A 13,699-nucleotide genomic window follows, 5' to 3' on the forward strand; every position below is an offset into this window, starting at 1 on the left:
TGGGCTACTGTGCTGTTCTCAAGCTGAGCAAGGGAGGGTGGAGGGGAAAATTTCTCCTCCTCACCTTGCAAAACATTTTCCCCATTCAAACAAGGGTGGGGATTCTCAGAAATATTTTGGTAGGGATTGTCTGTGTGGCTGGCGTTTCCTTGGCCAAGCAGGTCCAGGATTGATCACTGTACACACAGCTCAGAAATGTTTGATGTCTCAGCACTGTAGATTAGCATTGTTGACATTTGGGGTCAGGATAATTCTTGATTGTGAAGAGCTGTCTCAGGCACTGTAGGATGGCGTCCCTGGCTTCTACCCAATGGAAGCCAGTAGCATCACCACCGCCAGTTGTGGCAATCAAAACTATCTTCTCGGGGCTGGCACCCTGGCACAGGTAATCCTCCGCCTGTGGCGCCGGCATCCCATATGGGCACCGGTTCTAGTCCCGACTGCTCCTCTTCCAATGCTGTGGCCTGGAAAAGCAGTAAAAGATAGCCAAAGTCCTTGGGCCCCTGCACCCACATGGGAAACCAAGAAGAAGCTCCTGGCGTAGCTCCGGCTGTTGCAGCCATTTGGGGAGTGAACCAACAGAAGGAAGACCTTTCTCTCTGTCTCTCCCTCTCACTGTCTGTAATTCTTTTTTTTAATATATATAGGATTTTTTTTTGACAGGCAGAGTGGACAGTGAGAGAGAGAGAGAGACAGAGAGAAAGGTCTTCCTTTGCCGTTGGTTCACCCTCCAGTGGCCGCCATGGCCAGCGCACTGCACTGATCCAAAGCCGAGAGCCAGGTGCTTATCCTGGTCTCCCATGCAGGTGCAGGGTCCAAGCACTTGGACCATCCTCCATTGCACTCCCGGGCCACAGCAGAGAGCTGGACTGGAAGAGGAGCAACCGGGACAGAATCCAGCGCCCCGACAGGGACTAGAACCCGGGGTGCCGGCACTGCAGGCGGAGGATTAGCCTATTGAGCCGCGGCGCCGGCTCACTGTCTGTAATTCTACCTCTCAAATAAATAAATAAAAATCTTTTTTAAAAAAAATTGTCTTCTGACATTGTCAAATGTCCCCTGAGATGGGGCAGGGCAAAATCAGCCCCAGTGGAGAATCAATGTTCTTAGGGTAAGATGTACGTAGGCATCTTTTCTCTCGAAAATCAATGTGGTCATACCATAAACAAATAAGAAGAGCTTTCAACCCCTGAGCCGCAGGACCGGACTTCTGTAAGCTCTCTGGCCCTCATGGAAGTCAATGAGGTGAGCATGACTCCAAGCTTCTTCTCTCCAATGAGGGCAGAAGAGTTCAGGGGCTGGCCCCTGGTTACACAGTCCCTAAGTTGTGGCGTGAGGACTTGGATCCGGTAGGCGGACTCCAGAGTCCATGTTTTATGTAATATTCACTGTACAAAACAAAAAATAAGGAGCTGTGCCTTGTTCTCTTGGCATCCCCAAGCCACAGTCCAACCAACTGGCACCCCGGGAAAATCCACCCCATCAGAGATGGACCCTGCCTTGATCGTGAGTCAACAAGACTTGGGTGCCAAAAAGTGTTGGAGGCATTCAAGTGATCTTCTTAGGGTTATGCCTCATTGTGTTTGTTGTTTAGAAAAATACTATGGACAGAGGGCAATCTAACAAAGCAAAACATCTGAGTAAGAGTAAGCAAGAAGAACACTGAGACCCTGCAAGAATCAGCCTAAACCATGTAGGATGACGGCTTCCATCCCAGTCTTTTGAAGGCAGCCCTGGCCTCTACTGTGTCTTCCAGCTGAACAAAGCCATGGAGCTTGTAAGATGTGAGCTGTGGGATGGGTTTTGTGATACCGTAGGTTGAGCTGCCATTTGGGAAGCCTGTATCAGAGTGTCAGCTCCTCCACTTCCCATTGAGCTTTTTGCTAATGCAGTTGGGAGGGCAGTAGATGATAGCCCAAGTACTTGGGTCCCTGACACCCACATAAGAGACCTAATAGAGATCCTGGCTCCTGGCTTCAGCCTGGCCCAGCTTCAACCATTGCAGCCATTTGAGGAGTGAACCAGTGGATAGATCTCTGTACCCACCTCCACCCTTGTTCTGTGTCACTTTGCCTCTTAATTTTTTTTTTAAGTTGTGACCTTTCCAGGGCTGGCGTTTGTGGCATAGTAGGTTAAGCCTCCACCTATGATGCCAGTATCCCATATGGGCACCTGTTCAAGACCCAGTTGCTCCATTTCCAATCCAGCTAATGCACCTGGAAAGGCAACAGAAAATGGCCCAAGCACTTGAACTCCTGCATCCATGTTGGAGATTCAGAAGAGGCACTGGGCTCCTGGCTTTGGCCTGTTCCAGCCTGGGCTGTTGCAATCATATGGAAAGTAAACCCATGGATGAGATCTCTCTCTCTCTCTCTCTCTCTCTCTCTCTCCTTTCTCTCTATGTACCTCTGCCTTTCAAGTAAATAAAAAATAAATCTAAAAAATGAAAAAAAAAGTTGTGAACTTTCTCCTCAGATGGTCAAAGAGTGGAACTGCCAAACTGAGCCCCTCAGAACACAGCATGCTTAGTCAGATTTGGATTTTGTATCAATGAGCAAGATTTCAGTGTGAGCATGTTCCGTGCAAAATTAGAGACATACTCGTACCTCAAAATCACTCCCTGATCTGAAGTTCAGAGTTAACTGGACCTCCTATGTTTTCTCTGGCAAGTCTTCCCTATGAGACTGTTTGGATTCTGTCCACTAAGAAGGACAGAAACCCCTCAAGAGGACACCACACTTCCCAGAGCCCAGGGTCCTCAAAAAAAGGAAGAAAATGAGGTCCTGCTTGCCCCTGCCAACCCTCAGATGCCCAGAGGGACCACCCAGGTCCCCTCTCTCCACTCCCACTTCCGCTCACCCTCTCCTGCCCTTTATCCCCACTTGGAAAAATTCCACTGACCCAAGGAGCAGTTGAGGGTTAATCCCTCTGCTACTAAGTCACACTTTAACTCATTCTCTGCAGGCCAAGAATTAAAAACTGCCAGGTAAGGGTCAGGGCTACAGCAGACCCTGAAGGCTGAGTGGTCCTGACCCCTAACGCAAGGCAAAGCTGCAAGGAAAAGGGAGGGATAGAACAGGGAGCCGAGGGGAGGAGGGGCAGCGGCCAGGCTGCAGTCCCCCCACAGAGCCGGCTCACATTCAGCTCCAGAAGCAACTCAGCTGCAGAGGAAGCAGCAGCCCCAGTCCTCGGGCAAACGACAGCAGGAAGACAGAGGGACAGACAGAGACCCGGGGACTGGAGGTGCTCAGCCCCCAGCCACTCGGCCAGGCCTGGCCCCATGGCCTTCAATGACCTCCTGAAGCAGGTGGGGGGCGTCGGCCGCTTCCAGCGGATCCAGGTCACCCTGGTGGTGCTCCCCCTGCTCCTGATGGCCTCCCACAACACCCTGCAGAACTTCACCGCCGCCATCCCCACCCACCACTGCCGCCCGCCTGCCCATGCCAACCTCAGCAAGGACGGGGGGCTGCAGGCCTGGCTTCCCCGGGACACGCAGGGGCGGCCCGAGTCCTGCCTCCGCTTCACCTCCCCCCAGGAGAGACCTCCCTTTCTCAACGGCACAGAAGCCAATGGCACGGGGACCACAGAGCCCTGCACCGATGGCTGGATCTACGACAACAGCACCTTCCCTTCCACCATCGTGACCGAGGTGAGGTTTTTTTTATTTTTATTTTGTTTATTTGAGAAAGAGACAGACAGATAGACATAGCTCCCATCTGCAGGTTCACTCCTTAAATGCCCACGGTGCCTGGCCTGGGCCAAGCTGAAGCCTGGAGACAGGAACTCAATCCAGGTCTCCCATGTGGGAGGCAGGGACCCCACTACTTGAGCCATCACCTGTTGCCTCCCAATGTTCACATTAGCAGGAAGCTGGACTCAGGAGTGAACCCAGGACTCGAACCCAGGCATGCTGACATGGGTGCAGGTGTCCCGATGTAGTGTCTTAACCGATAGGCCAAATGTCCCTGGGGCTCCTTCACTTCATGTGGCATCCAAACTCTGCCTTCCCCGGGAGACAGCTACACACACACACACACCACACTCACATGCTATCCCACAAGTACAGCACACACCACACACATACACACAGTCTGTCTCAAATCCTCCAGGGGCCAAGATGGGAAGAGGAAGAAAGGTATTCATGATGCAGACTTTGTGCTGGGGGTGGGGGGTGGCGGAAAGAAAGTTGATGTGAGAGCTGCAGAGTCTTTAAAAAAAAAAAAAAAAAAAAAAAAAAAAAAAAAGCTCCCAGCTCTAGAACCAGCCAGGGAGGAAACAGCAAAGGGCAGTGTCACAGACAGAGGTGGGCACGGACTGCTGGAGGGTGGAGGGCTCCCTATGCCTGGCTCGGCTCGCCTGACCATTGCCCTCCCCCCACAGTGGGACCTCGTGTGCTCTCACAGGGCCTTACGCCAGCTGGGCCAGTCCTTGTACATGGCAGGGGTGCTGGTTGGAGCCATGGTGTTCGGCTACCTGGCAGACAGGTCAGTCTTGGGGCTAGGCAGGGATTGTGGGGGGTCCCCTGCACTGGGATCGGAGTGGGGGGGGGGGTCCTGGAGGGAGGTTGGCATTTCCAGCCAGGGATGGTTTGAGGACTTGTGGCCCCAGCCCCATAACGCTCTACAATTCCTCCATCGACCCCTTACCCCCAAGCGCAAGGCATCACCCAGGCGGGCACAGCTCTGATGGCCCAGCCTGGACCTCCCCCTCCCCCACCGCCCCTAGCCCTGGGCCCTGCTGCAGATCTTCCTTCCCCTAACAGGCTGGGCCGCCGCAAGGTGTTGATCCTGAACTACCTGCAGACGGCCGTGTCAGGGACCTGCGCAGCCTTCTCACCCAACTTCACCGTCTACTGCACCTTCCGGCTCCTCTCGGGCATGTCCCTGGCCGGCATCGCCCTCAACTGCATGACACTGAGTGAGAGACGCTGCTCAGCTGCCCACTCCCCTTTTCACCACAAGCCCCGCCCCCTCCCAGGCTCCTGGCCCAGCCCACCCCTCCCCAGCCTGCCTGCCTTACCCTGCCCTTGGCTCTGCCCTTGGCTCTGCCCTTCCAGCCAGTACAGCAACCTTCTGCTCAGGCTCAGGCCACCCTGGCCCCTCATTTAAAAGCGAGATTGCAAACTCCACTGTGAGAGTCTCCAGGTCACGCAGGTGACTGAAGCAGGGAGGGGTGAGGACTGTACCCAAAGGACCCAGAGACACACAGATACTGCGCTGCCTCAACAGCGGTCCCAGGGTTGTCACATTTTTTTCCCTTTCCTCTTCGATCAATGTAAAATATCCTACTTTGAAAATGTTTTGATATTTCCTTTCTTTTTAATAATTTACCTATTTATCTGAAAGGCAGAGTTACAGAGAAGGAGAAGCAGAGAGGGAGAGAGAGAGAGAGAGGTCTTCCATCTGCTGGTTCACTTCCCAAATGGTCACAATGGCCGGAGCTGGGCTGATCAGGAGCCAGGAGCCAGGAGCTTTTTCTGGGTCTCCTAAGTGGGTGCAGGGTCCCAAGGACTTGGGCCATCTTCTGCTGCTTTCCAAGGTACATTAGCAGGGAGCTGGATGGGAAGTGGAGCAGCCAGGACTCAAACTGGTCCCATATGGGATACTGGCACTGCAGATGGCTTTTACCCACTACCCGACAACGCCAGCCCCAGATGTTTTGATATTTCTAAACATGGGGTGAGCCAGCAGCATGGAAACAAACACATTTTTGGACTGAGTATGGTCTGTCCATGGGCCATCCAAGTGTGTCCCTTAGATACCTGGTTCCTCCCATTTCTCAGATAAGGAACCTGAGGTTGGGGAGAAAGGAAAAGATTGATGGCAGGTCATCCCTCAAGACCCAGAAAGGAATTCAAGGATCTGGTATTCTCCAAACTAAAGGAGACCTGAGACTGGGCTGCAGCCAGGACAGGATGCCCAAGAAACCCAGCCCCAAAGTCCAGTCTAAGAATCCAAGTCCCTGCCCCAGGAGTTGAACCAGGATCGCACCAGGAAGGAGCTCAGCCCCTTCAGATCACAGCAGAGGGGAGGTGGGGGGGGGGGGGGGGGGGGGGCGGAGCTCACACATGGATGTTTCCTCTAAGCTGCTTTGGTCACCAAGGGTGGAATCCAGCCCTGTGCTAAGAAAGACCAGAGCAACGGTCACTGCAGAGCAGCCGGAGACACTCTTAAGGGGAAGGGGACTCTAGCCAGAACAGCAGATGGGAAGAAAACCCAGTAGGAGTGTAGAAGGCACATATTCCGGGGGGGACTCTGAACGCTCTCCCATCACTGCCTCCCCCCAGACTCCCTCTCCCCCAGCCTGGCTTGCTGCATCTTCCACAGGGCTGTGGGATGAGCCAAGGTCTGGAGGGAGGAGGGGTCTCCAGCAGCCCAGCAGCGCCATTAGCTGCACCACCCCCCACCCTCCTTGCAGACGTGGAGTGGATGCCCATCCACACGCGGGCCTACGTGGGTACCTTGGCTGGCTACGTCTACAGCACGGGGCAGTTCCTCCTGGCCGGTGTGGCCTACGCTGTGCCCCACTGGCGCTACCTGCAGCTGTTGGTCTCCGTGCCTTTTTTCGCCTTCTTTGTCTATTCCTGGTATGTGGGGCCCAGGGTGAGAGGCAGTGTCACAGGGAGGTTGCAAAGGACAGGAGCCAGGAGCCTTCCTGCATGACACTGAGTGAGAGACACTGCTCTCCCAGAGCTTTCTCCCAGAGCACACACAGCCCCCATCCCACAGAACTACAGAAGGTCAAACCCAGTCCACAGCCTCAACGGAACAGATGGGGAAACCAAGGCTGTGGGGAGGCTTCCGCCAGGGTGTCCAGTCCTCCGACTTCCTTCATACTGCAGACCACCCGCCCTGCTCCCCTACTCAGCACCCCAGAGCTGAGCCTCTGAGTTGAGGAATGAGTGGACCGCCAAGCTGGGCACCACCTTGTGGTCCTGCAGAGTGCAATGTGACAAGCCCACTGCCCTCCCCCGGAAAGCCCAGCCCCTGCCCCAGGCCTGCTGACTGCAATCGAGGCCATCTGTGCCTATCTCCACCCCTCCCCTGCTTCCAGGTTCTTCATTGAATCTGCGCGCTGGTACTCCACCTCTGGGAGACTGGACCTCACCCTGAAGGCCTTGCAGAAAGTGGCCTGGATCAACGGGAAGCAGGAAGAGGGGACCAAGTTGAGTATGGAGGTGAGACCCCCCCAAGACCTCCCGTGACACCCCACCAGGACTCCACCCCCAAACCCCAGTCCCAGGAAACAGGAGGCCTCTCTGAATTAGGGTTAGGTTGGGAGGAGCCAAGTCCTGACCCCTGCCTGTCCCACAGGTGCTCCGGACGAATCTGCAGAAGGAACTGACAATGAGCAAAGGCCAGGCCTCAGCCATGGAGTTGCTGCGCTGCCCTGCCCTCCGCCACCTCTTCCTCTGCCTCTCCCTGCTGTGGTAGGCCTGGGCAGACTGACAGACGGGCAGGCAGGCCGACCAAGAGACAAAAGGCTGGCCGGGGAGGGGGTGGAGGCAAAGGGTGAAAGAGAGGGACGAGCCTTGAGCGGAACTGCCCTGAGGGGCACTGATCCCACCTCGGGCCCTGCAGCCTTGGGCACCAGTGGACATCAGCTGCCCCATCTCATCCTTTCACTAACACTGTTACGATATGGAAACACCTCTGGAGGGTCCACAGCCTCCAGAGTCAACAGGCTTATACCCTAAAGACAGAGACCTATCTGGCCTGCTAAGCATTCAGAGGATTTACAAGCTTGGAGGTACCTTCCAGAAACACAGGCACAGGCAATAAGATGACCAAACCTCAAATCCCTAAGTACACTTGGCCTGCGGTTGATATAACCCAAACATTCCACTCACCTTGTGCAATACTCCCCACTGTCGTCTCCTGCACCACCCTCCTTCCACCACCACAGCAACCCCATGACAGTCAAGAGGTGTGCTCAGCAGGACCAAGCTGGGCAACACGTTCTATGCCTCTAGTCTGGGGTTTTCTCTCAGGTGTGGGTGCTATCTAGTCACTCGAGCTTCCTTTTGTGGGCTTGTGACATCTTAAGAAGCACAACATTCATCCCAGAACCATGGACTGGTCCCAGAAAGTCCTTGCAGCCCCCAACACCTTGGCCCTCAAGACAAGGCTTGGGTGTCCACCTGCCCTCCCTCAGTCTGGCATCAACAGATAAGACTAAAACCATGGGGGCTGGTGCTGTGGTGCCCCATGGTTAGGTTTAGGGCCCCAGCCTGCAGCGCCAGCATCCCATATGGGCACTGGTTCAAGTCCTGGCTGCTCCATTTCCCATCCAGTTCCCTGCTAATGCGCCTGGAAAGGCAGCAGAAATTGGTCCAAGTCCTTGGGCCCCTGCACCCACATGGGAGACCTGGAGGAAGCTCCTAGCTTCTGGCTTTGGATCAGCTCAGCTCCAGCCATTGCAGCCATTTGGGTAGTGAACCATTGGATGAAGGACCTCTCTCTCTCTCTCTCTCTCTCTGCCTCTCTGTCTTTCAAATAAATTAAATAAATTTCTTTTTTTTTTTTTTTTTGACAGGCAGAGTGGACAGTGAGAGAGAGAGAGACAGAGACAGAGAGAAAGGTCTTCCTTTGCCGTTGGTTCACCCTCCAATGGCCGCCGCGGCTGGCGCGCTGCAGCCGGCACATTGTGCTGATCCGAAGCCAGGAGCCAGGTGCTTCTCCTGGTCTCCCATGGGGTGCAGGGCCCAAAGACTTGGGCCATCCTCCACTGCACTCCTGGGCCATAGCAGAGAGCTGGCCTGGAAGAGGGGCAACCGGGACAGAATCCGGCGCCCCGACCGGGACTAGAACCCGGTGTGCCGGCGCCGCAAGGCAGAGGATTAGCCTATTGAGCCATGGCGCTGGCCGAATTAAATAAATTACTAAAATAAATAAATAAAAGCATGTAAATCCCACTAAATAGCCACTAAATGAAAATCCCCTAACACATTGGGGACTCTATTTATTGGAAGATTGGAAAATTAAACTGTGCAATTTAAATGTGTAGTCAAATGCCTGAAGAAACATTAGCCAAGGAAAACTCCTGCCCCTTAAGCAAGGTACCCAATGTAGCTCCCTTTAAGCCTCCCTAACACTCTCCATCCCTCTCCTCCTGCTCCTTCCCCCTAGGTTTGCCACCAGCTTTGCCTACTACGGGTTGGTCATGGACCTGCAGGGCTTTGGGGTCAGCATCTACCTAATCCAAGTGATTTTTGGCGCCGTGGACCTGCCTGCCAAGCTTGTGTGCTTCCTCGTCATCAACTCCCTGGGTCGCCGGCCCGCCCAGATGGCCTCGCTGCTGCTGGCCGGCATCTGCATTCTGGTGAACGGGGTGATACCCCGGGGTGAGCACCCATGGGCACCTGCGCCCCTCCCCCTCAGCTCCATTTTCAGATATTACCCAACATCTCAGAAGGGAGGGAGAGGGGGAGGCCCACTCCTCCAAGCCCCGACTCCCAGGCTCCTGCTGTCCCCTCCTTTCTAGACCAGTCCATCGTCCGGACCGCCCTCGCTGTTCTGGGAAAGGGTTGTCTGGCCTCCTCCTTCAACTGCATCTTCCTGTACACCGGGGAGCTGTACCCTACGATGATCCGGTGAGTGGGAGCTAAGAGCGGGGCTCAGACCCACCCTTCCAGCCTAGCCCAAAGACTCCCTCCTCAAATTCATCACTGCAAGGCATCCAGTAGCCACTCAACACACGCCACAAGGCCTAGCTAGCACAGGTGTGGTTGTATGCTAAGCCTTTAGCTACCCCTACAAGAAAATTTCAAAAAGAGCCACCAGTTGGGCCATCCAGGAAACACATCTCAGAGGCAACAGATGCACAAATTAGAAGCTACCACCAATCACAACTTCTCCCTCTAAAACAAGTGGAGCAAACCAGACTCCCAGCATGCAGGTAGAACAGCCCAGCAGTGTAGGCAAACATGGCGTTGGTGGTGCCAAGCTGGGGGGGGGGGGGGGGCACCATATGGAGAAACAAGAAAGAACATTTAAAACTGGGATCAAAAGTCACATTGGATATCAAAGAAATGTAGGGCTTCTCTCAGCTGCTTGGAATGAGAACCCTGAGGGGTCCTGTGACCCTATGAGACTTCAGGAGAGAGAACAAGAGAATAAAGCACTTATTATGTGCCTGGAACCATATGAAACCTTTCACAAACACCAGCCCATTCAACCCTTGATAGCATGTCAATAAGGGAACTTCTATCATTATTCCCACCTAACACATGTGACAACGGAGGCACACCGAGGTTAACTGACTTTTCCAAGATCACAGAGCTAGTGGTAAGAGATGACGTTTGCCTTTGACTACCAAGTAGTTTGTCTTCTGAGTCAATGTTTTTAACCCCTTCCCTCATAGGGAATGTTCCTAACGTACACTTAGCATGTTCTTAGCATGGACTCTGGGGATCCTAATCCAAGAGGCTTATGTGGAGCTGGGGCAACTGTGATTCAAAACTCCAGGTGATTTGAGAACTATTGGTCTAATTCAACCGCCTTATTTGACAGCCAAGAAAACTGAGGCCCGGAGAGGGAAAGGGCCTTTGCCCAAGACCACACAGCAAGTTAAGGGCAGAGACAAATTCAAACTCAGAACCCCCATTCTCCACCTAGAGCCCTTCCTAACTTCCCTTTTTGAGAAACACCAAAGCAAATGCCAGATGGGTTTTCGAAGCAAATGGCGGGGGAACACCAGGGGATGTCCCTCCTCCCAGTGTGGCCAGCACTCAGCATTCAAGCCGGAATTCTAACCAACACCACCCTCCATGAGCCCACAGGCAGACAGGCTTGGGTATGGGCAGCACCATGGCTCGAGTGGGCAGCATCGTGAGCCCACTGGTGAGCATGACCTCCGAGCTCTACCCCTCCCTGCCTCTCTTCATCTACGGCGCTGTCCCTGTGGCCGCCAGCGCTGCCACTGCCCTCCTGCCAGAGACCCTGGGACAGCCTCTACCGGACACAGTGCAGGAACTGGAGAGCAGGTAGGACTCCCTGTAGAGAGAAGCAGGGACCTACCCCAGGTCACAGACCCAGGGTGGACTGGTGTTGAGACACAAGCCCAGACCTTTTCCTTTTGTCCCTGGTTAGCTATGATTCTTCCTGGAGCCCACAGACATTCTGGGCAGACAGCAGGTGGCTGGGGACAGCGGAGTGGCAGTCCCTGGGAAGGCCCTGACTTCCAGCCAAGGCCTGGGGCTACATACTCAGAGTATCACTGTTCTTCTCCCCTGCTCCCCAGGAGGAGAGGGAAACCAAGGCGACAGCAGCAGGAGCAACAGAAGCAGATGGTCCCTCTCCAGGCCTCAGTACAAGAGAAGAATGGACTCTGAAGACTGCAGAGGGGCCCCTCCAAGCCGCAAATGGAGTAAGGGTCCTGCAGGCACCTGGCCACCCACTCAAGGAGCAGAAGCAAGGGGGTGGGGGCTCCAGTGTGGGGCTATGGCTCAGGAAGTGCCCCGCAAGGGTTCACCCTCCCCAAACAGACCCCACCAAGGCCACATCATTAAAAACTCTGACTGTGTACAGCGTCTCGTCATGCAGTTCCTTCCCCACCCTCCCGCCCTGTGCCAGACGAATAGAAAAGACCGATCTCAGCCCCTTCTCCAGCCTCTTTCCCTGTCTTCTCCTTCCTCGAGCTATTTGAATAATCTTTCTGTGAGTTATAGGTAAATACCAGATGCCCCGCCCCTTCTGCATACATTAACTCCCTCTGTTCTCGCTGGAGACTTCTAGGGGTAGGGACTACTGTTATTCCCCGTTTTACAGATTGGGAAATCAAGGCACACAGGAGGAGTGTTAGGTAAACTGCCCAAGTTCACACACTAGTAAATTGTGGAGTCCGGGTTAGAATCCAGCCTGGCGCCAGAATGTGCGTCCCAGGTGTGCAGAAGCAGGGCTAGTGTCCCACCTTCCAGTCCCGTGTCCCTGCTCCAGGCCAGGGACACCCACCCAGGTGCCCCTTCAAGGTCAGCCATGGGGGCAGTGCTGGCTGAGCAATCACAGCAGGGCTGGGGCCGGTGGCCCTCAGCCATCTCATGGGTCCACGGTGCCCTGGAGGTTCTTGGGGAGCACAGGAGTGCTAGCTCCACGGGAGAACCCCAAGGCTCCAGGTGTGGCACGAGGTGAGATGGATAACGGTGGGTTCAGCTCTGACCCAGCTGGGCCTTCCAGGAAGTGGTCCTGCCTGCTCTGCTGTGGACTCTCTTGCAAGGCCTGTGGTTTTTCCAGGGGGCTCTCCAGCCCACCTCCCCTGTCTCACTCTGAGTCCTAGGGTCCCACCTGGAAGGCAGTGTGTACGGCCTGAGGGATGTGGGCTTTTCCTGGGCAGCAGGGAGAAGGTTTGCAGGCTGTGTGCCAGTGGACAAGCACAGCTGAGCCACCCACTCACAGCACAGCACAGCAGTCCCCTCAGCCTGCCACCTGCAGGATCTGCGAGACCAGCGAAATGCCTTACCCCTGCCCCAAAACCCTGCCAGCAACTCTGACATGCTCTGACTCCTCCTGTGAATCCCTCGTCTCCATGCTCACAACGTTCAGATCTGCACCGGCTTCAACACGGCTGCCCAGAGCCAGCCCCAGGCTGTCCTCATGACTCCCCCATGGGTACCATTCCCAGGGGCTGACTCAGCTCAGAATCCATTCCCCCGCTCCCAGCCAGGACTTCCTCCTTAACCAAATAGAACCCTACCGTCCTCCCACTTTCCAGTCCCTGGCTGGTCATGTGTGACTCTGTCTCGCCAGAATCTCCCCTCCAGAACATGGGCTCCAGTCCCATACTCTGACCTTGACCCTGAACCTGTTAGGATTTTGTCATGCCATGCCCCAGTGACCTAACTGCTATCCTCAGTGCTACCTGCAGTCAGCTTGGCAGGGCCTTCGTGGCCACCCTGTTTCCTGGCCAGGGTGGCACACTCAGGAGGAGGATCCTCAACTGCCTGTCCCTGAGAGAGTGCTCATCAGAAGTGACCTTCCCAGGGCTCTACCTGTCAGCCCAGGCTTCACCTCCTTTGGATTCTCCCTTCCCCCTTCCCAAGAGTTTACACAGCCCCTTGGTGGCTGATGCCAACCAGTTACACGTTTGCACCATGCAGTAGGCTGAACAGTGGCCCCAAAGATGCTTCCTGCAACCATGTGGGAAACCTGGATTGATTTCTGGCTACCAGCTCTGGCCACCCCATCATTGTAGGCATCTGGGGTATGAACGAGCAAATGCAAGCGTTCTTTGTCTTTCCCTGTCTCTCAAATTAAAAAGATGTTTTAATAATAAATGTATTTAACTCTCTACACTTTGATCCATTGTAAGTTGGTTTTTCTGTGATTTGCAAAGACGTCATGTAATTTTTGAGCTATAATAGACAGCTGCTCATACTTTTTTCATTTTTAACTTATTTGTTTGTTTTACTTGAAAAGCAGAGACAAACAGACAAAGATTTCCCATCCACTAGTTTTCTCCCAAAATGCTTACAACAACTGGGGTTGGGCCAGGCCAAAGCTAAGACCCAGGAATTCAACCCAGGTCTCCCACACAGATGGCAGAAGCCCAGCTGTTGAGCCGTCACCTGCTGCCCCCCAGAGTGTGCAGTAGCAGGATCCCAGAATCGGAAGTGAAGCCAGGATGTAATCCCAGGCACTCAGGTATGGAATGTGGACAGCCCAAACAGTATCTTAACCACTCTGCCACATATAAAAGTGTATAA

At 54.4% G+C, this 13,699-nt stretch overlaps 1 protein-coding gene across 2 annotated transcripts; it reads left to right on the forward strand.

Annotated features, from left to right (window-relative positions):
- Positions 1 to 3,280: 3,280 nt before the first annotated feature.
- Positions 3,281 to 11,332, forward strand: SLC22A6 (solute carrier family 22 member 6). Of its 2 annotated transcripts, none has more exons than XM_062197821.1 (10): positions 3,281 to 3,649; positions 4,381 to 4,484; positions 4,763 to 4,917; positions 6,418 to 6,586; positions 7,054 to 7,177; positions 7,314 to 7,429; positions 9,129 to 9,343; positions 9,484 to 9,592; positions 10,781 to 10,984; positions 11,245 to 11,332. In XM_062197821.1, exons 1-10 carry the CDS (start codon positions 3,281 to 3,283, stop codon positions 11,330 to 11,332), a joined length of 1,653 nt encoding a protein of 550 aa, XP_062053805.1. The 2 variants fall into 2 exon arrangements, with proteins under 2 accessions (XP_062053805.1, XP_062053806.1); XM_062197822.1 differs by having other exon boundaries at positions 10,913 to 10,984.
- Positions 11,333 to 13,699: the final 2,367 nt, after the last annotated feature.

Source organism: Lepus europaeus, chromosome 7, assembly GCF_033115175.1.
Source record: "Lepus europaeus isolate LE1 chromosome 7, mLepTim1.pri, whole genome shotgun sequence".
Classification (NCBI taxonomy): Eukaryota; Metazoa; Chordata; class Mammalia; order Lagomorpha; family Leporidae; genus Lepus; species Lepus europaeus.

Excerpts from the sequence above, each read along its gene's own strand:
- SLC22A6 (XM_062197821.1), top strand. The coding sequence starts at position 3,281 with ATGGCCTTCAATGACCTCCTGAAGCAGGTGGGGGGCGTCGGCCGCTTC. Across the intron at positions 7,178-7,313 it reads GGACCAAGTTGAGTATGGAG|GTGCTCCGGACGAATCTGCA; the intron begins GTGAGACCCCCC and ends CCTGTCCCACAG. Across the intron at positions 9,593-10,780 it reads CTGTACCCTACGATGATCCG|GCAGACAGGCTTGGGTATGG; the intron begins GTGAGTGGGAGC and ends ATGAGCCCACAG.